This window comes from Athalia rosae, chromosome 4 (assembly GCF_917208135.1).
Source record: "Athalia rosae chromosome 4, iyAthRosa1.1, whole genome shotgun sequence".
Taxonomy (NCBI): domain Eukaryota; kingdom Metazoa; phylum Arthropoda; class Insecta; order Hymenoptera; family Athaliidae; genus Athalia; species Athalia rosae.
Window position 1 is genome coordinate 8,985,739 of NC_064029.1, and position 24,219 is coordinate 9,009,957.

The 24,219-nt window shown below is 33.7% G+C and overlaps 1 protein-coding gene and 1 long non-coding RNA gene across 11 annotated transcripts in view; one reads left to right on the top strand and one right to left on the bottom strand.

Annotated features, from left to right (window-relative positions):
- LOC105684420 (trichohyalin) overlaps positions 1–24,219 on the bottom strand; it is a 52,527-nt gene that overhangs the window by 12,694 nt on the left and 15,614 nt on the right. For 2 of the 10 annotated variants that reach the window (XM_048654232.1, XM_048654236.1), the window contains exons 2-13: positions 21,578–21,727; positions 20,180–20,276; positions 14,392–14,528; positions 10,254–10,620; positions 9,802–10,073; positions 3,059–3,226; positions 2,811–2,978; positions 1,411–1,674; positions 935–1,324; positions 562–864; positions 313–465; positions 33–221 (exon numbers count right to left, since the gene is read on the bottom strand). In XM_048654232.1, coding sequence (XP_048510189.1) covers positions 33–221; positions 313–465; positions 562–864; positions 935–1,324; positions 1,411–1,674; positions 2,811–2,978; positions 3,059–3,226; positions 9,802–10,073; positions 10,254–10,620; positions 14,392–14,528; positions 20,180–20,276; positions 21,578–21,727 — 2,658 coding nt within the window. Of the gene's footprint in view, positions 1–32; positions 222–312; positions 466–561; positions 865–934; positions 1,325–1,410; positions 1,675–2,810; positions 2,979–3,058; positions 3,227–4,090; positions 4,103–9,801; positions 10,074–10,253; positions 10,621–14,391; positions 14,529–17,779; positions 17,836–20,179; positions 20,277–21,577; positions 21,728–24,219 lie in introns of those variants that run through there. The other 8 variants (XM_020851447.2, XM_012397735.3, XM_020851445.2 and 5 more) reach the window with 7 other exon arrangements.
- On the top strand, positions 3,139–5,475 carry LOC125500686. Its single transcript, XR_007278136.1, has 3 exons — positions 3,139–3,270; positions 4,701–4,743; positions 5,331–5,475. It is a non-coding gene; the product is annotated as an uncharacterized LOC125500686 (long non-coding RNA).

Here is a 24,219-nt window from a genome sequence, read left to right on the forward strand (position 1 = left end):
AACTGAAAACGTTGCAAAAAAAGCAAGCTCACAGTAAGTTTTTGGTGTAAAGCATGCGCCTTTTCCCATCGTTCTTTAATCAAGTCAAGCTCTGATAGAACATTTTCTTTTTCACGCTGTAATTTTACTTGTTGAGTTTGTTGGAATTCCAATCTTTCGTGAAGTTTTTCCATTTCTTCCTGGAAGTTATCTCTTTCTTTCTGTAGACGTTGCATTACCATCTGATAATAGAGAATGTAGAAGAATATTATTGAAAATATAGATATTCTAAAATTTACTTCAGATAAATTGACTTCTTTTCTTACGTCGTACCTGGGCCTTTTCATATTTATCATGCAGACGATCAACCTCTAATTGTATAGCTTCGCGTTCCTTCTGCATTCTAGCTGACTGACCAAGAGCCTTGTCCAGTTGACTCTGCACGTTTTCGAAATCGTAGTTTTGCTTTTCCTTCTCTAGTTGCATCTAGAATAAATTTGTATAGAAAATTCAATTATAGAATATTCAATTTATTGGCAAAGGATTCTTAAAAAAAATGGCGTTATAGCAACTAATACTTACTCTGCGCACTTCTCCCTGTGACTTATCTAGTCGTTCTTGAAGTTTGTCGACTTCACTTTGAGCTTTATCAAGCAAATTCTGTACTTTATCTTGTGTCAATTGGGCCTTACCCAAAGTTGCTTGGGTGCGTTCTAATTCTTCTCGAGCTTTTTCTAACTCGCCAACGGCCTTATCACGCTCTGAATGAAGACGCGCTACGGAAGCTTGAGCTCGGTCGTATTCTTCACGTAAACTTTCCTGCTCGCCTTGAGCATTCTCCAAGCGTGCTTTCAGTCGATAAACTTCGCCTTGACTCTTCTCAACCTAGTGCAAAGATATTTATTTAATGGATTCCTCATTGGAGGAAATTAGTTTCATGATTTTAAGAAAATACCTTTTCTTGAAGAGCAGTGGCTTCAGCTCTGGCTCGTTCGTTGTCCGCTTGAGTTACTCTGAGTTCAGCCTGCGCCCTTCGTAGTTCTGCGGAAGATTTTTCTGCACGCTCTTGAATTCTGTCCATTTCTTGAGACGAGTTCAATGTGCTTCTGCCAAAAGTCGTTTGAGATCTTTCCAGGTCGTGTCTTAATCTTTCATTTTCCAACTCTAGACGAGTCAGACGTTGCTTAGCTGCTTCCCAGTCGGCACCACTGCGACCCACTTCGGATGCTGCCTTGTCAAGCTCAGCTTTGCTTTTCCCTAATTCAGACTGAGAACTCTCTAGTTTAGTTTCCAAACGATCTTTTTCAGCCTGAGCCCGCTCCAGACGAGCACCAAGTTTTTCGACCTATATTGAACAACAATAAAAACGATGAGCCCGAAATTCTTTTAACTCGAATATTGACAGATAACAAGGCCCACAATCAGAATTACCTCTGATTCTAAGGCATGAAGTTTCATTTTGTATTCTGCAAGTTCTCTTTCATGGAGTTCTCTCTCCTCCTGTTTCTCTTGTTCTGCACGGTCTCGCTGTTCACGGAGCTGTGTCATTTGCTTTTCTTTATCACCGATTGCTTCTTCCAAACTGCTTAAAGCTCCTTCACTGCTGCAATGGTGAGCTTGCATCGCAGTCAAGCGAGCCCTGGCCATGTCAACCTGGTTATCCTTCTCTTTGAGAAGGTCCTCAAGATTCTCAATCTAAGAAATGAATAAATAAATTTTATTGCCTGGGCGTGTAATACTCGTACTCATATGGACGAGATCTCTCGAACTGTGATACGAACGTGTGGCAAAATTATTCGAGCAATAAAAAACCATAAAGCCAATGATTCGCGAGTTATCGAAAATAAACAGCGGATAAATATGTATGATTAGATTGGTTATTTGTGCATGAATTTTCATATTGGAAGGATTGCATGTTAACAGGAAATTGCAAGTCAGTATAGAGCTCATTTGATAGGGAAATTACGTACCTATTAAGTATACTGGAGATTTATTGAGTGCCATCGTACTGGGAATGGTATAATGGTCGGTAGTGATACATCGTAGCCCGTGTGTTGTCACCGAATGATATGGGTCTTTATAATTCAGTCATTAAATTGAGGCCACTACAGTTAAATTTTATAAGTCTAAATGCAACCCAGTATAATACATAAATGTATGATACGATACAGGTGAAAACTAGAACGATCACAGGGTAGATTAACATATCGTTTGCACATAAACATAAAACACAAAAATGGTTTAATTAATCATAAAATAAATGGTATCCGTATGAATTAAAAAATAAGTGGTATTACATAAAGATGATTCTGATTCAGATAATTTGATGAAATTAAATGTCTTTGCAGTGCCTGTAAGAATGTCTTGAAGAAATAAACGATTGAACCACATGATGAAACATGATATAAACAATATGGGTACAAAAGTATAAATCTGGCAATTATAACAAGGTAAATGGAATATGAGATATTAAACTATTCTTTGGCTTAAAACTAAGTCTAATTTCTAATATACTTTAATTCAAACAACAGTAGCATAGACAAGGTTTTGTGTCCGTTTTAGATAACTAAATATAATGAAACAAACTTAAATACATTTATTGCATAAATAATAAGTTATAAACATATCGATGGGACTATAAATAAATAAACAATTAACGATTGAAACGAAAATTAGAATTGTGCAACAAATACTGTCAACGCAGGATGTTTATTGGAATACCATATGCCCTTGTGGTATTTAACGACCCTCATGACAATCGATCCTAAGATATATAGCCCCTTGTTTCTGCGTTGGGTAAAAGGAGATATATCAATTTTCAAACCACTTACCTTACGCTGGAGTACATTGATCTTGCGATCCTTGATATCCATGTGATCTTTCAGCTCTATAAGTTCGGTATTCATCCGATTGCGATCCTGTTGAGCATCCATAGCAGCTTGGGTCTTTTTCTCGATGAGTCTATTTTTTTCTTCGAGTCGCTGTCGCATTTCTTCCACCTAATGTTCAATTTAAATTGTTATGCAAATGCGAATATGGAAAAAATCAGCATCTCGGGTTTCAATTTTGGAATCCTTACGTCAGCTTGTAGCATGTTATAGTGTTCTTCCTTCGCGCATAAAGATTCCTTGAGAACAGCGATATGCCTTTGATAGTCTTGATGCTGTTCTTCTAGGGTCTTCATCTTCGCTGACATTCCAAGAATCTCCTGATCTCTGCGTTGTACTTCTGCTCGGAATTCGTCCAGCTGTGAAAATATTTGCCATCGAGGTACTTCCGTCAGTGTACAAGGTATCAATAAATACAAAACACGGTCTTAGCTGAGCCCAAATATCTTTGCATCCTGATTCTTTCACTTCATCAAATTCCTCGTTTATTTTCACAACCAAATAATTACTCAAATTTACAATTTTGAAGGTCGAGGGGGAAAGACAGGGGTGATATTTGAACCCAGTTAGCATGCAGACCACTAATTATAACAACATGTAACGACCAACGAGTCTGATGTATGCAATATGTCGGTAACAAAATTATTAGAGACATGTCAAGGTGTCGGGAATAAATATAACTGGTCATATAAGTGTCTGTGTACATGATCTACAATAACTGTATGTGCGAGGGTTTGTTGAAAATTTTGATAAAACGTGTAACAATTTTTCAAAATTTTGAACCTCGTTCTATAAGCAGATGTGTTCACTAATTCCTAGCTAACATCTAGTATAGTTCTAGATACTAAATTGAAACTAAAATAAATGAATAATGAAATGCTGATGATTTTCTTCTTGCATTTCTTTTCTTCTTTCTTTTTTTTTTCTGAAGATAATGATGTTGATGCATGTATGTAATATAATCTCAATATAGCTTGGGATCATTCATGTATAATTTTAGAAACTCAAAGATCGTGAGGCAGGTTTTCCTGTATGATATATACATATATAGCTTCGGGTTTCGAAAAATAAATTCTACTTTTCAACCCTCCCCCCCTATGACCCTACTCCCCCATTTAAAACTTGGGGCTACGATAAACTTTTTCGAAACTACAAAACATCAAATTATCGAACGTTAAAAAAATTTGGAAATGTTTTTTGGTTCACCGGGAGAGATTCCTTACCTCTTCCGAAAGCTAAAATATGGGGCACGATTAAAGAAATGCTTCTGTTCGTACATAATTTACACGTATACGTATAACTTAACTCCGTGTTAATTCTAAGGTATTCTTCCCCCCATGTATTTTGATTGAAAACAAGAATCTAATCAAATGAAAAGAAATTCATGCGCATTTTTTAAATTTTAAAAATAATTTAACAACGAGAATAAGCGAATATAAATGAATAAATAAATAAATAAATAAACAAGCAAGTATATCCGAATCAAACACGTGTGCGGATGGAATACAGCAAACGTGATTAATTAGAAATAACGACGGAGTTAAGACATTTGTCTACGACTTAATTAAACCTAGCCTAATTTTAACCTTAAGCACTATAAATTATACCTTATATATATCGTTATGCTATTATAGCGAATGAACAAAAAGTTACACTTGGTTTATCTACGAAAACATTTCAACTAACTACATAGGCCAAGGTAACAAGTCGGGCCTTACAAAATTTATTTAATAATATATAGTATGTGAAATGATCATTTACTTTTAACGTTATGACAAAATACTCTACTTACTTTGTTACATATTATTATTATTGTTATTATTATTATTATAGGTAACATCATTATCGATTCAAGTTATCAAAAGCGTGAATATAGGTACGTATATTGTATACGGTATACTTATATTATATCTTTCAACTTGATTACCAAAAGAAAAGAAATTTATTCAAGAAGAGAAATATTTAATAATAGTTGCTGTAAGTTCATTTGGCTGTAAAATCTATGATACATATTATAGTAACACGCGTGTAAGAGCTGTGATTTAAAAAATTGCATGTTAATACGAATTCTATGTTGTAACTCTTCAAATTCGAAGAGATCCCGTTTTTCTTTTCGTTTTTTCTCTTGCTTTCTCATCTCGTGTTTCAATAATGAGAACAGGGAAAAGTGAGTCAGTCAAAATAGAGAGATAAAATTAACAAAATAACTCAAAGCAACTATATATATGTATAGTATCTCTTGCATCAGGCGAATATATAATCGAATTGTAGACAAACCAAAATATAACTTATAAAAATTATTGAAACTAAAAATTTCCTTTTTCGCTTTCTCTTTTTCTTTTGATATTAAGGACATGTAGAAATATAAGACTTTGGTACTCGAATGCAAGTATAGATGTGAAATTTGTAGTTTCGTATATTTTACCAACTCATTTTAATAGTTTTTTTTTTTTTTAAATTCAGAGAACAAGAAGTACTGTACGTCATGCGGCATCATGCTTTTTGAAAATTGATCATGCTTGTGCAGTGCTGGCGTTGCGTGAAAAGAGAACGAAAACCAAAGAAAAAAAAACATAACAACAACAAGAACACAAAGAAAAAACTAGTAAAAAAGCAATTGAAAAATTATATGACGGTGATAAAAATGATATTATAATAGAAGAGAAAAATGGATAAAATAAAAAAAAAGTTGAATAACAAAACACGCAGAACAGAGATTGAGATGAAGTTGAAGTAATAATTAATGATAAAAAATATTAGTGATATTATTAAACACGTGACAGATGTTATTTATATAATTATATATAGACGAAAGTGAAGTGATTTGAGCTGCGATAGATGTATAAGGTGGTAAAATGATGTATGAGTCGGACTTTTTTTTGTCATGTTATATCGTTCACATAGAAATCATGAATATTTCGAACGATTATCCTGGATATACGTAGTACCGTAACAACGACATAATAAATACACAATTTATTTGACACCCTATACCGAATCGTGTTTGGAAGTCGATTGTTTCTATGGAAATGGAATTTTTTCTTTCATTCTCTTTTACCTAACCCTGCGTATGATTATGATAATAATAGCCTCGATAAAATTTCGATAAATCGAGATATTATTTTAAATCGTAATGAAAGCGTCGTTAAAAAAACTGAATACATACAATATTAGAGACGTTGTATAAACTATGATAATTCATATATCGCATTGTATATATATATACATTATATTAATTGAGCAAAATAAGACGAGTAGTAGTAGATTTTTTTTCATTTTTAATTTTTTAGTTTTTTTTTTTTTTTTTTTTAGTATTTTTTCTTTTTTTCTTTGTTGCCTTTAGAGTTAATTATTTTCGCATGTGATATATTTAAATTGAGAATTTTCGAACCTTCGCAATATATAATAGAGCTAATACGTTTTTGAATACTCTTAATATTCATCACGTCATTCTCATAATATATTATATTTTGTTCATCCACATACTTTAAAAAAATAAACCTGGTTCAATTATAATATATCTGCACTATTTATTATCAACTTACAATCGCAATATTATTACTATAATTAAACATCATGAGTACGTCATTGTTGTTATTATTATTATTATTATTATTTTGTTTTTGTCTCTTCGTAATCAACGTATGTATATTGAAAAATTAATATTATATCGTACAGAGTCTTTAGGCAAATTTCATAGCCTTCCGCGTCTCTGGTGATTTTATATTTTACGTTTTAAAGCGACACATAATAAAAATTTGTTCGATCATCCAATGACATAGCTGCATAGTTTCGAGTATCGATAATTATATAATATGCATATATGCAGATTGTACTTGGATAGAAATCGAAAAAATGACAAGAATATTTCAAATGTCATAGTAAAACGAAAAAGATATCACGAGGCTAAGAAAATAGGCAGTTTTTATTGTTATCATTATTATTTTTCTTTCTTTTTCTTTTTTTTAATTCTTTTATCGTATATGTTATTATATCATTATTTCGTATAGAATATACGATATATATATATATATATATATATATATATATATGATATATATATTTCGTATATATATATCATAATAGGCGTCGTCGTGTTATAATTTCCTACATAATTTCTCTGTACATTAACATCTTTAGACATTTCAAGGGTCAACAGTTTCTAAGGCCTAAAACTTTATAGGTACGTTATACATATAATCAGCTAAATAATTTCTCTCTTTTTTTGTCTTTTTCTTTGTATTTTTTTGTACACATTATACCACTATCGTTCATTTTTCAATATACCGTTATTTACTTCGTTTTCTTTTTCTATCCTTTTTTTTTCTATTTTTACTTGTATGATCTATAGAGAATTTCGATTGACAGCGTGTATTGTATACGGGGTTATAACAGGTATATGTATGTATAAATTTCGACTAGTTTTCATGGAAGAAAATTTTGGAAGTTTATATTCAAGTATTACATATCTATGTTGTATAAGGTGTGTACGCACGTGTGTTTTAATTCGGTTAGTTCAAGCAACCATCCCTATATGTTTTCACATTTATCGATGATTCGTCGATTAATTTATTTTGAATATATCAGAGAAAACCGATTTTAATCGAATTAAAAAACAAAAAAAAAAAAAAAACTAAAAGAAGTGCACCGCACGAGCTGTGAGATTTTTTCTACTAGAATTTTCTAAAAAATTACCTTTCTTCAGATTAAATAATAATAATAGTGATAATAATAACGTTAATAAAATGAAAATAACCTTTAATATTTGTATCTATTTTTTTTCTGGGCTTTATAATTTTTTATAACATCGACGATTATTATCTACATAATGATCTATAACAACCTCCCGAGGCAACACTGCACATACTATGTATGTGTAGGTATATATACGTATATGTATCTTTTTTATAGATATTTATTAATTTTGTAGAAATATATTACGTGAACCGACGATAGTTTTTTTCTATTTTTTCTTATCGTGCATCGAATTTGGTGTTTATTAAATTTCGCAATGAAAATTTGAAAGGTAATTTATATGTTATGTACGAAATGTAAATAAATAATTCTTCTAATTTGTAATGAATTCCAGTATAAAATATAAAATCATTCTACATGTACAGTATATAAGTAGACGTGTATTCGTTCAATAGGTATCTGGTATAATATGTATATACTATATACGGCCGGGCTAGGAAAAATATATTTACCAATGAAATAATTCTGAGATATTAAAATATAATGTAAATAGAGATACTATAGTATTGATTGTTTTATATATTCGATTATATTAGGTACTAAGGTACACATACTTTAATGTTACGTAAGGTGGAAACAAAAACAAAAAGTTTTACTTTTGTCTTTGACCGTTCATAACTTCGCAGTTCAAAATTGTATCTATTTGATAATATATTGTTGAATCGTGATATATTTATGTCGCTCTATTCCAGAGTGTAAAAAGAAAAATGGAAGAAAAATAAATTAAGAAAGAAAATCGCGAATTTGTACCGTGCAGTATTATTTGCTATACACTATTTTTGTTTGTTGTTGTTCCTATAACTATTATTTGATTAGCTATTCATTGATTATTAATACCGAATAACGTCGTGTCGTAGCGAAGGTCATTTTGAATCTAAAATGTGAATTCGAGTATTATTTTATACGAGTGCAGAATGTAGAGGATTAATGGAGATCCGAATATCACTTAAAATATATATTTATACTTTCAGAGTTACTATCTATAGACATGAAGATAAATAATATAAATATTTATCGAAAAATGCTCGATTCGCTTCGCTGACTCGCCATTTTAATCTTTCAACTATTATACTTGAAATGTATATTACGAGTGAGTTGGTGTACGTGTGTGTAGGAATAATGTTTATGTAATTCTACGTCAATTTGTACGATCTGTAGAAAGCTCGATCAGAATCCGATCCGATTGGGATGCGTAATATTTTCGCGAGAATATATCCCATAAGCTTGGAAAATTCTCCCCTATTACAGAAACCGATCAGTAGAAATGGAAGATTGTTGAAGAAAAAGAATACGATACAGAAGATTGGAAAAGTATACCTTTCTTCTACAGGGAGATAAAAGAAGAACAAAAGATAAAAGGCAATCTTCGAACTTTGACCTTGGCGCGTGCCACGGGTAATCAGCGACAAAGAAAATCAGAAAAGATTCTCTACGCGCCTTATAACAATTTTTAGTTAATGGCGAACCGCGAGACTATAATATTAATTGTTACGAATTTTGAATGGGTGAAAATCTAAAGTTGTTGCACACGATGTACAACAATTTTTCGTTTTTAACGCGCGAAAGGGAGAAGAGTTGTTGAAACTTTATCCCTTCGCGAGCTGTCAGGGTAAAAGGTTCGGGTAAAACTGTCGTGTTTTTCTGATCGTTCCATGTAGATATACTTATACAAGGTCCATATCGTCTATCTCCTATTTCATCTCTTATGACGGCTAAATCTCTATAGGCCTGTAATCGACACCTGCACATTAATATTATGCATATAACGTTTATCATATAGTATTTCGCTCGATTCGAAATTCGAAAACCGTATACGGTTATTATAATTGACTAGTATATTATATAGCTGCAATAAAATATTATAGTTAAATATTGCAGAAGAGATCTTGATCCTCTGGATCTGTGTGTGTGTGTGTCCAATGCGTCGATCGACAATTCCTCACGTACATAGGCAATTTTGTTTTTTTTTTCATTTTTTTTTTTTATGCGTAGTTTTTCCGTTCTCAGTTTTTCCAACGGTCTGAGATGAAATCATATTTTCTCTGTTCTCGCGTCCAGGTGGATTTAAATAAAAATTTCATAACGTACATCTCTCCCTCCCTCTCTCTCTCGCTCGCTCTCTCTCTCTCTAAACAACGTCATTTTTTTCGATGCGTACGTTGTTGATGAAGAAACTTACTTGTCGTTTGAAGTTCATGTCGTGTTTGTTGAATGTATGAGCATGAAGAGCCAAAGCACCGGCAGCTGCAGCGGCCGATGACTCGATTTGTTTATTGTGATGATGATGCTGGTGTTGGTGTTGATGTTGATGTTGATGAGAAGATGGATGATGTAATTGTACGGCGGATATGTGGTGTTTGGGGTCATTAGTGGCGGCGTATCTTTCGGTGTAAGGATTTGACACGCCGGTTGTAACGCCGGCCGATATTCCTGCCAGACAGGAACTCAGACCTGTCGAACCGGCAATTAACGAATTTGTTAAAGTGGATTGATTCAGAGGTACCAACGACGTAGGTTGCGATCCCCCTTTAACAAGTGTCGATTGATTAAAAGCGCCGATTGCAGTTGTAAACGGAGACGCAGGTAATGTGCTTGATGAATTAACAATGTTTGATCCTTGAAGATTGATACCTGAAGTGTGATTATTATTCGTAACCGACGAAATCCCACCAGGTACCGCGGTCGCTCTCAACAGTTGTTCTCGTAATTTTCCACCGCATTCTCTGATCCTTTGCAATTCACCTTCCAACAATCCTATCTCTTTCTCGAGTGTTTGAATACGCGCATCCTTTGTCTCTAGAATAGCTGTCAACGTTGTACTTCCAGGAACACCCCCTGGGACGGCAACGCTACCGCCAAGAATCGTTCCTGTCATCGCATTTCCGGTACCGGACGAGGTTATACCAGCAACCGGAGCTCCCGATGACGCTGTACTGGCATAGGCGAGTTCCAACTGGGTCTGGAGGCTCTTCAGCGTCTCGTTCGTCGCTTTGAGCTCCTTAACAAGCAATACCAGAGTTAATCGAAGCCCGGTGGGTTCTGGGTTTATTTATTATTCGGTATATGTATATATGTATAATATATTACGCCTTCTCTGCCTGGGGAAAATCCCAATGATGTACAAACAACATGACAATGATTCATCACTGAACAAAAACTGAAAAATTTCACGAATATGGATTTACCCCTGTAATGATATTTTTTTTATTTTATTTTATTTTTTTTTCGTTCAAATCAGATATAATAAACCAAATTCATTAGAATCATGATGAATAAACTGATTAATTTTCCAAAGCTCATCCGAAACGAGTGTTTGGAAAAGAAAATTTGATGTGATGATTAATCTCTTTTCTGTTATTTCTTTTCATCTAAGATTGTCGGGGGTGGTTTCGAGAAAATATATCTGATGAGGATACATCCATTTAATAATCATCCCAGTCCCCGGCGCAGAGGAGGCGTAATTTTTTCAAGGAGGCGGAAGTTGGTGATATAGTACGGGCAATACACGCCTTGGTTGACGAAAGAAAAGCGACGCTCCGCCGGGCTTCATGCACCTCTCTTCTTTTCGGTTTCATTTACTTCGTTATTATTTTCATTAATTTTTTTTTTTTCTCTCTTATCTCTTGATTTTTCTGAACCATGACTATTTTCTCAACGTTTTATTCGTATATATATCGATCCTCCGACGGTGACACATTAACACTTATTTCGTTGATATATAGTTCAGTGTACAAGGCATCAGCGTATCGAACTGAACTATAATAATATTTTGCTCGGCGGAAATAAAATAATTCGATTTTTCTTTCCGTTTATATACTTTTCTTTTCTTTTTTTTTTTCATATACAAGCAGGTGATTCCTCTTCGGCGCCGGGCGCCGCCGCAGTTCTTTCGCCACCGCGACGCACGGCTGACATTGTCCATCCTTTTGTTTCGTTTCTTTTTTTTTTGTTTTCGATTTATTAATTTTCTTTTCTCTTTTGTAATTCAATATTCATGTGTTTTTTTGTTTTTTTTTTGAATTTGGAAAAATAAGAAATAAAAAATATCATTCAGTTTTCGCCTTCGAATTCTATATTTTCGAATTCCCTTTTCCTTTACATATGGTCAAACGTTGTTTTCTAATCCACATGTAGGCGAACGTTCGTTACCGAATTTTATTCTTTCTGATCCTCAATTAACATCTTAGAAATTTCATCATACCGCGGTAGCTGTAGCGTTATTGTACTCATACTTTTTGACGTATCAATCAGTTGAAATGCTACAGATTTTCGCTTCGATTAATTTTTCTCTTTCTCTTTCGGCGTAATGATGGAAAGAAAAAATATAAAAAATCGCGTCAAAGCTCTCGGTATACACACATCTAACGATCAACGGTATAAAATTGCGCGAGAATCGCGCTAATTTTTTTTCTTCTCTCTAATGATTTAACGGATTAATTGTCTAATTATCTATGAAATCGCATAATAATAATAATAATAAATTATATAAACGCCAAATGGACAAGATCTAACCATAAAACGAAATGTTCGCAAGCTATCGTCTCACCATTTATATTCAAATATATATCTATGTCGTAAAGATTTTTCAAAATAAAATATAACAAATTGAATAAATACGTGAAAAAAAATAAACAAAAAAAAAGGATTCATTTAGGCAAACAGTATACATATATATAAACTATAAAAAGTGATGAACGATAATTCGTGAACATTCGCAAAGCTATATAGGTTATAGATTTCTAGATTAATTCTAGAAAGTCTTAATCAATTATTTTGGGTACATGAACATATATGTATACAGAGGATAATGTACATGATGTATAGTATATGTATGGGTGATATAGATAACCACAAATAATAGTGATATTTAGAATAATAACAGTAATAATAATAATGACAATAATAATAATAATCAGAACAACATCAATAATAATTTCATTAACAGAAAAGACGTACAATAATGGAAAAATCAGCGCAAGATGTGTTCAAAGAGTTCTTTGAAACTTTATTGAACGAGGAGAAACAAAGAAAAAAATATAGATATTTTCGACCAAGTTTCAATATAACTTTGAGATGATTTTGCCGAGAGATGTAATGATATGATTAATAACAATAACAGTAATGATGGTCGACATTCAGTGATAAGGTGGGTTATAGAGCATATATTTATACATATGTGAATATGTGTAAATACATAAAGTGTTATATAATATAAAAGAGCAGAAAAAGGGTGTGGTGCAGCGTCAAAACATTCCATGTAATGAAAATATTCATATTTATACAGGTATATATACATGTACATACACTTAAATATGAAAATGATATTTGAACATATTTTCGTGTCATGTGATCGAAATGTATATCGTATATAGTAGTGTGTGTGTGTGTGTGTGTGTGTGTGTGTGTGTGTGTGTAGGTAGGTAGGTAGGTAGGTAGGTATACCTATCCATGTACGAGCTTCAATAGAAATTGCAAACTATCATTTTTCCTAACTTCATTTCAACATGACTATATAATTTTTCCAATTATTTACCTAATCTGCTACCGACGTAGTAAAGAAAAAAGTTTTTCTTCTAATTTTCTAAACTATCGACCGGTCGTAATAATGCGATGAAGAGGATTTTGAAAAAAGCCAACAAAGTGGGCGGGTTACTCGAAGAAATAAAAGTCCTTGTCGTTCGTTAATTCACATTCATGATTGAAGTATAGAGTCTTTTTTGATACTGAAAATAGAAATGTAATGTAATGTTGATATAATTTTCAAACTTTCATTGGTGAGAGAGAAACTCGTGTGACGTGAAGTTATAATCAATAATCGACGTCCGCAAGGATCCCGCACGTTTGTAATACGTGCGTGAATTTTAAAAAAGAGGGTTTCATTTCATGACGTTGCTAAATTCGTTGGGGATGATGTAGGAAAGGAGAAAAAAAAAGAAAGCAAATACCTTATTGGGAATTCAGATCGGGCAAATAAAAAGTCATCCTACGTACTTATAATTGGGCGAAAAGAAAATAAGAACAAAATATGTAAAGTGCCCGGAAATTAAACATTAGTTATTCGTATAATCGATTTTTTTTTTCTTTCGTCTCTCTGATTCATCATTGGATATGTCAGATCGCAAGTAATTTTATCATGACAATGATTTTTATGTACGTAGAATAATGATAATGAAAATCGCAGAACAGCGGCTGTAATGAAATGCGAAAAATTTGCATTTAGTATAGCGGAAATGTATTGTTATTTATATTATATCAATCAAATTTACAAACGCACAAACAATTATTCGAGTTATTTGAATTGTTAGAAAACAGAATATACCCTATTATACGACCATTATTAATATTTCATTTCATTTCACTTCATTATTTTGCCCATGTAAAGAAAGTAATAATATAATTACGTATGCTTTCTCGAAAAATTCCGGAAATTAAACGGAACTTTAAAACGCGGCGACGATTTATACATTCGAGACTGACAACAAGATTGATAAAAAGCAGAAATATTTTATAGCAAAAAAAAAAAAGAATTGAAAACTCCATCAAACTATAATTGGTATATTGACGAATAACGAATCGAAGGTTGACAAAGAAAATACAAGAAGATCAAAAACAAAACAGAATTCATTTCGCCGCCGCGTTCTTCGTTTATTGGTAATTTGGTTAATTATGCATTATATGGGTTTTGAGCTTTTTGGTTTTGTTCATTCTTATTTTTTCTTTTCGTTTCTATTTTCTTTTTTTTTTTCTGTTGTTGTAATGTAAAGTGTACCTGGTCAGTCCTCCGTGGAAGGGACTGCGCTCGCAGTTCTCTGGGTGGCAATTTTTTGTTTTGTTGAGATGTCGGGGTGAGTGACGAAAGGGCGGATGTGGGCGAAATTCCCGCGAGGGTCGCTATCATCTTACCACCTACACATCCAAAGCAGCTCATTCCACGCATCCGAACAGCATATCACAAAATATATTTTTTTTTTCTCTTTTTTTTTTTAAACAATGAATTATATTATGCAATCAAACAAAACAACGAAATAAAAATTTATCTTTCGATCCATTTCAATAAAATGTCAGAGGGTTTTTGTTTTTTCTTTTGATTACGGTGTCTCTATTCCTTCTCCCCCCATATTGTTTTACCTTTTTATTTTCTTGATTATTTCGTCGTCGTTTTATCTCCCAACATAATTGTACGTATTTACTCTTCACCAATATGTTAGTGAGGATTTCGTTTATCACGTGAATGCAATGAACGTTAGTCGGTGTCCAATTTCCGTCAGATTTGTACAATTATTTTTTATAAATGAAATCTCGTTTCGTCAACAAATAAAATTCTGATTCCAATCAAAATTGATGGAAATTTATTTCATTTAATTGCATTTAAAAATTCTAACAACATAAACTGATGTGCTTTCTAATAGTGTGTATGTGAATAAATTTTTAGAGAAATGATTGAATCATCAATTTTTTCTTCTCCTGTAAAAATATCACACCGATATATTATAGAATGAATATCAGACTAAGGTGTCGTCGAAAACCGATTTTTCTTTCATGTCACGTCTAGTAATCTTTATAGTTCGATATCTTTACTGTTCCAATGTAAAAAAGAGAACCGTTTTCTTATATTTTTTTCAACTCGATTTGTTTTCAAAAAAGGGGGGGTGGTTGTGTAAAGATTTGTGATATTTTGTGAATTTTTCGACGAGACATAAGAAATTCGTGATATCTGTATATACATGTTATAATAATAATAATAATGATAATAATAATAATAATGATAATAACAACAATCATAATAATTTAAATAATATAAGTAGACGAGATCGGTGGGTGAGAATATTATTTAAACATTCCTGTGCTGTTGATTTTATATTCAAAGAAATCATATTTTGGAACGATTCTAAATTCCTCTAAGGATCCTTCGAATATTTCGGATGCCACACAAAGCCACGTTGACTCCACCTAAAACCTAACAGCTAATACAGGCGCGTACAAAAATGCACAATTACATCAAATTATAAACAGAGAAATGAAGAAAAAGAAGAAGAAGAAGAATAAGGGTGAAACAAAGATAAATCAGACAAATAGAAGAAACGAATAATTAATTATTCATCAAACTAATGAACAATCGATATAAATATATAATATACAAATCTCACATCAGGCACGAAGTATTATACGTATAGGCAGCGCATAGTTGTTTGTGCGAAAGTAATTTTTTTAACTTTACAAACGTCGATCGACTGATAGCTGAAAGAAATTAATGTATCGAGATGAAAAAAAGTTAGAGAAGAGAGAGAGAGAGAGGAAGCAGAAGGACACGATTAAAAAGAAACTTTCGATAAGATTAAAAAATAAAATCGCAAACTGCAAACTGCAAGTCGAAAGTCACCCCGGGTAGCCCAATATATACATAAGTATGAGCCGATAATTTATGTTGATCTATTCCGAAAGCTGGCTACTGATTCGAGTGCAGACTAATCACTTCGCTTTGGCTCCGGAAAATGGACTTGATTAGACAAATAGTAAAGGTATACCATACGACGGGGATATAGAAAAAATTGAAGAAGAAGAAAAATAATAGAGTATGCAGATAAAAGAATAGAATAAAGATAGAGAGAACTGGGAAGCGAAATACACTATGAAATTATTCAAGCGCGGAGAATATTCTTTAATTTATACCGTCTTGAAGAACGTTATAACCGCGTGGTTTCCGAGTTATAATAATTTGAAATTCGGAAAGTGATAAATTGGAATAATTTTGATATGAATGTGTCTATGGCGTCGAGTTCCAAGAGTTCGAGTTTTTAATAGGTCAAATTATAGAAGGGTAGAGAATAATTTTTCTTCTCTTTCTCTTTTCATTTTTGTCTACGAATTGTTAATAATACCGAGAAGAGAGAAGTTACATTAAAAAAATCCGAAAGCAAACTTCACTTACTTCGCGTATATTTTAAATAAATATGTATATTATATATCCATATCAATTCTTTCTCTTTTCATCTGTAAATAAACGATGCAATTATAAGTATAATATTTTTTCATGAAAACGAACACTGCGTATATGTGCATAATATAATGTTATAACTTTACGCTTATACATATATATGCATTATTCGTGTTTTACGAGGAGCTCAAATACATATATACTGTGTAGTTCTTTTTTTTTCAAACTCTCTTCCGCAGTTGTAAATTTTTTTAAAATTGATTTTGGTCGGAAAAATTTCTATCGACAAAAAAAATAAATAAAGAAAAACATAATTAAAAAAAATCCTAGGTATATCCCAGGTATTCACACGAGCCGTTCGATATCACAGAAAAAAGAGATTAACAAGACTTTACCACTATTAGTTGAAAAAAAAAAAATCTGCGGGAGTCCGAATTAAAAAAGCTCATAACTCCGCGTAGTTCTATATGTACACATACTATTGCATATATCGACACTGAAAATGTGGTGGGTATAATAATGTGATGTGCGGGTTTACGTACGAATAAATGTATGATACACATAGGCACTACTTATTATTATTATTTCTTTTTTTTTTCTGTGACTCCCCGTCATCGTTTCGGGCTTTTCATTTCGTGTTCAATTTTTGATTTTTATTTTTTTCCGTTTTGTTTCATTAGAGATTTTCTCTTTCACCAGTTCAACCGCCGACGCGTTAACGCGTATTTATTCATATGTTTAACATCACAGTCGAAACCTTGAGAAAAAAAATTAAAAAAATTATAAAATACAAAAGTTGCATTCAATCAAAGAGGCGTGAGAACGGCTAATTTAAAAATTATGCAAATCGTACGTAAGTACGGATTTCAGAGTAGATTCTCTTTCTTTCGTTTCGTCTTTTTTAGCTATCGGGAATGAGGAAAAAAAATTGAAAAAATCGAAAATTATCGTGACGTAATGAGAGGAGCCACATTAGCACAAACTACTCAAGCGACTATGTATATACAGTCAAACATTGATCAATTAACAAATGTATATAGGTATTATATATAGATATAGATAATTAGAAAGAAAAAATAATAATAATTATATTTATATAAATATATAATGATTGTATATATATTTATATATATAATGAATATATAAATATATAACTATGTATGTATATATTTATATATAAATTATAGGTATATTATATCACAGGTAGAGTATAATTAAGAACCTGCTTCTGCGCCATGGATTGCATCTGCTGGAACATTATCCGCTCCTCTTCCTTGCCTACAACAGTAGAATCCAATTCGCTCTCACAATTCTCAAAATCAAGCACCAAAAATTCTCGGCAGCACCAAATCACCTTTTCCACCCCCGCATTATTCACCTGCGTTTGCAAAAATCGCTTTCTTTCTTTCATTATTTTTGCTCCTTTTTTCTCTTCATCTTTTTGCAACGCTATCTATCATAGCCATAGGATCGCGCGATTATGCATAAACTATTGATTTATAATTTACACTTTGAATCAAAGATCACAAAATCAAGATTGATTTTTAAATCAAATCTTCGTTCATTTCGTGTGATTCTTAGTTATTCTTTGCTTTCGCTCTCTCTGTTTTCACTGTCGACTCAACACTCTTAAATTATTATCAGTAATTTTATAATTTTAATTATTATCAGTGTTTAGGCAGCAGCGAGTAATGGGTATATCTCGGGTCATTGTATCACGAACACACGGAAAGGTGGACATATAATCATAAGGTGAGCTGCAGTTAGTTAGAAAATAAAAATATAGTATCGAAAGAATAAAGAACGAATTTTTAAGAAAACATAATATGAATACCCAACACATATTTCATTCAATGGTAACTGGGGAGTCCTGAAAATTTTATAGCAACAGTTATAAATTGAAAACGATTCAAATAAAATTACATATTTTCATACAGTCGAAATCAAAGTACGATATTCATTCATTCGTTCATGGACATAATCTATGTACGGGTATAATGTACATTTGAACCAAAAGTACCTTCGAGGTGAGAAATGAATTATGGCGCAGACTAAAAAAAAAAAAAAAAAAACTATGTAAAATAGAATCAGAATCCAACGTTTTATGACATACGTTTCAAAAAATTAGTCTCCGGCAACCTTGCGTGTGGAATTTGTTTGTTCTTATTTTTATTTAACGATTTGTTAATTTTTCTAGTAACACAAAAAGTAGTCTCACCTGCAAATACGGATCAAGTTTCAAGGTCGTGTACTTATACCTTTGCACGTAGTAAATACCCGCTAGTTAGTTTAACCATGCAATGTGTACCGACCCTTAACTCGAGGTTGGTTTAATATCAAAGTCTAGCTAGGAAACGTGATGGGACTGTTGGTTGGCTGCTGTGACCCGATTCCCTATCTCACGGTACTCTTCCCATCCCTACCCTTCGTTGCCCAGAGCAATCTCGCCCCTTCCACATTTACCACCCCGAACCGTCCCGTCGAGTAATTTGAAATTCCTAGGATATTCAGATGCATCTTACAATACGGAGTTATACATGACACCGCAGAGACATGAAGCTGTAGATTCTCTTGGAAAATCTAACGTCCATTACGTCGAGTATTGTATTTATCTACCTATATGAGACGCGAATAGATTAATGAATAATTCTCAACAGATGTAGATAATAAGATTTTAATTGAACAATAATTTTCGGTAAAATTGTCATCTGATATACCGAAGCTCTTTCGTTGTACGATGAAGTATAATTTCCACAGTCCTGAAACAAGTCCTCCGCAGAGTAAGCCCGTGATTTTTATCGCATGTGATATTTCAGTTACGTGATTGACGCAATTGAGGAAAAAAAAAATAAATGAATAAAAAAACCGTTTAGCGTAAAGAGTAAAAAATTGCACACGACAAGTTGTAAAGTGTACACGATCTGCTGCATCTGCAGATTCGTTTTGCACCGGAAACGTGCAGCTTTCTAACAACCGGATGTCCTAGATTTTCAATTCAATGTCGCAGCAGCAACGCGCATTAGGTACGTACGTACATGTGTAGTAGTAGCTGCACCAAATTTGTTGGTATATAGCTACGTACATATACGATACATACATCATCCGTATAACAAATTACGTACAAAGTAACGTATGATACGTACACATAATCCTATGTACATGAAAATTGTCTGCCTGACTAAAAATATCGTAAAAAAGCACGAAGGCATATTACTTTACCTGCATTTAGGTACTACCTTCGTATAAATATACAGCTTTATGACGCATTTTCAAAATTCTCTCAGTTTTCCGCATAACATATCAAAAAAAAAAAAAAAGAAAAAGAAAAAGCACTGCAAAATTATGTTTGTCTATTTGATTATACGTACAGCAAGGTTACCAGAGAATAAACATTCATTCAATTTTAGTGGGTAACGAAAATTAATAGTTAAAATTTTTCATCATTTTCTTCATCTTCGTCTTTGTAACAAAGAAAATGTAAGAATTCTCGAATATTTTTCCTTGAAATTCAAAGTTATCACGCACATGGTATGGTTGTACACCTGTATACAACGTTCGAAACTAACAGGGGGAATTTGGTAATGATTTTTATTTATTAGAATAATATTTCTCAATTTCTCACCCATTCCTTTGTTTTGGAGCATCTCCAGGAGCTTTTTGATACTTTCATCCCTCGCCTGGAGCGTTTGCTTTTGGGTGTCTATCCTCAATTCCAACTCCTGTAATAAATAAACATAGAAGAAAAGAAAAACAATTCGCACGAAATCAGAGCGAAATATGAGCAGACGAACGAATAAATAAATGATTAAAGGACTGGAGAAGAAATCCTTCATTTTCTTTGACGTCAAGTAGGTAAATTATACGTACATCGCACTCGTGGCGTGTACGAAACTTCGAGTCTTGAATGAAAATATATTAATTAACGCTTCCTAATGATATTCGTGTAAGAGTACAAGAGATAAAAGCGAAAATGTAAAAAAATCAAATCAAATCGAATAAAAGGATATAAAAAAACTTGCAATATTTGATGATATTCGGTGCATATTATAAGGTTATATACAAGTTTTTTTATAATATTTTCCATGGCACGCGACGTGTGAAAATGATATTTAAGACCGACCGACCACGGTTATGTATTAAAATAGTTTTACGTAATGAGTGATAATCAAAGTATACACATCGAGGGAAAGTTCAGGTCTGCATAACTTGGAGGTCAGCCAGAAGCGACCAGTTGCTTCTTCACTTCCTCGTCTGCTACTACTTTGTTTGGTTCTGATTCGTTCCAATTTTTTTTTTTTCACATCTATTTCTTCTTTTATTTTGTAAATACTTTCTCTATTTTTCTCATTAGTCTGGGTCGAAAATTCCGAACGAAGGAAATATAACACAGCGAACGGATATACGTGCACACGTACATTATAGGTTGATACATTCGAAGGGACTGAAATAACTTACGATGTCGTTTACCCCTTGAACAACCGACTATTCTATACGTCTACACGTCCGGCACATAGACGTGAAAATTTATTATATTTATTTGTCCTGTCCCGCAAGATGCTTCCCCTCATTATTTTTTTTTTTATTTTTCCTTCGCTATGAACGTAACGATAAAATCAAACAAACAACAGCTCGCGACCCGATTTGTCTTACAAAACATCGCGACGTTCGTTGGGCGTCGATCTCAATCTAAATAAAACAACATTTTACCCCGTCTGCCGATATAAAATACACACATCTGTCGTAGATCGGATATGTGTACCAGTTGCAGTGTGACATGCTGCAGCTTTTCTAAATACTTTATACGTTCGAAAGCTTCCCTGAACACACAGAGCTAGTGGGATTTTATAAGGGATAAAATCACGATAAATATTCAGTCAGTGACAGTGGCGAACGGACACGCGATGTAACCGCTGCATCGACATATTATAACAAAAGGTGATGTTCTTCGCGCTATTGTATCTTTCGCATCGTCGAAAATCAATGAAATATTAAAGGAAATAAAACGAAAAAATTTTCTCACCTTAATGGTGTCGCGAAGTATGACAATCTCACGAGTCAAGTGCTCATTTTCGTTGTAAAGTACTTCCATTTGCTGCTGCATTTCCACACTAGGTTCTCGTATCCGTAGACGTAGTTCTTCCTCTAGGTGACGCACCATCATGCTTTGTTTCTGTAAAAAATTATTAACCAACTTTTATACTTCCGTTAAATTATTTATTCGTTTACACGTTATATAACGGAGGGTCAAGTAGCGTATCCTGTGAATCGTCTTTTGCCGTTGTAAATTTTTTGATCGCATGAGGTGACCTTTATATTTTTATACATGAATAGCGTGATACGGCGACGAGAGATATTATCCCACGTTGAGAAGGGTGAGGGAAATTAAAAAAAAATAAATAAATATATATACGAAAGCTCGAACCGTTTCGATCCATACGTCGCCAGCTATAAGGATGACGGTTTTGCACGCGGTTTCTCAGAGACGGTGGAATATAAAAGAAAATGTATGCGGGTGACGTATAAAACGACCGTAGGAAACGAACCAGAGCTTGCGGACGAACGCGGCCTACGTTATTTCACGGCTATGTAAAGAGGGAGGAAAAATCCAATTGCGTTTAATTCGTTCTTTTACTACTTGAGAATCCGGTATATCATTTGAATTCTTTCGTAGGCGTGTGTGTACGTACACATTAAAAAGAAAACAAAAAGAAAACAAAACAAAAAACAAAAACCAAAAACTTTATATACGTAATTAAAAAATTCAACGGTTCGCGAAACATGGTTTCGAACTATACTTGCTAAAAATGTTTGAAATAATGAAAAAACCCTTCCAGGCATTTTTCCGATGCCTCCGGGGTGCGGGGGTAAAAAAAAAAAAAATAAAAAAAAAAGAAAGTATTCCCGAGTTATATATAGGAAAAATCAATTCCGTCAAAATCTGTACTCTGAAATTAAAAACCGCTGTGCTGTTGTATACATGTACCAAAAAGTAATCGCAAAAAGCATCGCGATCTCGAGAAACACGAGAAGTGCAAAACGTATAGTAACACGAATAAAAAGATAGAAAAAAAAAAAAAAAAAAAGAACCAGAAAAAAGTTAAAAGGTTGGACGAGACGAAAAAAGCGAGAGAGAAAAAAAACGAGAATTACGTGTAGGAAGAGGTACGATTTCCCGATAGATCTGATTGACCTAGTTACGTCAGTAGCGGGTGGTCCTGTTCGGTAACTTGTTTCGAATGTGACGTCACGGCAGGAAAGCCACGCCCGTACTTCGCAGGAGCAGGATACTCCCTATCGAAGCGAGGACTTAGAAGCTAGGGGGCGAGCGAGCTAGCGATTTTCCTCACGATGACGATGACGCTACGCTCGTAGCAAAACTTTCATCTATTATAATATACCTATATACATCAGGAAGACAGACTACGTCTAGCCTCTCATTACACCCCCGCCAGTTTGTCTGACCCAACGGCCTACCTTACTACTTACAGTTTATACCCACAATCAACGCCGCCTACCGCCGCGTATACTACAAGGTATACATCCGTTAGTGTACATTGATAATCGTGTAACGTAACGTAACGAATGGAACATTTCTCTTTTTTTTTTTTTAAGTGGAAGGAATAGAGAGAGAGAGAGAGGGAGAAATAAAAGGATAGGAAAAAAGTCCAGTCGACGTACATATTGTAAAACATTGATAATTGACGGTGTTCAGAGATTACTGCACCCCGATATACGCGATGGGGATTTAAGCCCGCGGTTAAATCGTATAATAGACGCCTTATCGGTGCTCAATGAACGAGAGAATGAACGAACGTATGTTAAAGAGGACGGGGGGGGTGTGCAGGTGGCGCGCGGTGAATACGGTCAGAGGTGCGGGTCAGCGTGAAACTTTAATTGCAAATTTATCACTGCCCTGTAGTTTTTTCACCGACGATATTTACCGGTGTAAGTACATATACAGTAGGCTGCGTGTGCAAGGTCGTCGTTTTGCACACGTATTTCGGAGTCGTGGAAAAAGAAGAGACGAAAAAAAAAAAAAAACCGAGTTCCTTGATCGGGATGTATAGAGAAAGGCGATATATTGGACCCGCGGATGCGGACAGACTCGAAGAAACGGACGGATGTTATGCGAATAAATTCGAATGAGATTCTCGCGGGATAATTAAAAATTGGAAATGTGAGGATAATGGTAATAATTTTCTAATAAGAAATAAGCAATGACGGGGTGGTATACTCGATCAGTAATAGGATCTCGTCTTAAGAGGGGCTTCGTTTAAACCACTCTCCGTCTTATCGACGATGCTCTATAAAACTGCTCAAGAACTGGGCTAAGAGGGCAATTGTCCCTTTGCAAACAACGAGTAATGCATCCTCCGACGTTATGGATATACCGCACGACTACGTACAACACACACCGGGTGACCGTTCGAATTATTTTCTATTATTTTCATCGACCCATACGAGCCCCCCCCCCAATTTACGTTGTACGAAAAATAAAATGAAATAAAACGTCAACGCTTCGTTTCGTCATTGTTATGATTATTATTCTTATTACGGTTGTTGTTGTTGTTATTATTTTGACGAACCTACGCAAACACGTCGCGAAATCTCTTTCATCAAGTATTCAGAAACACGTGTTTGCGAGCCACTAATTTTTAAATA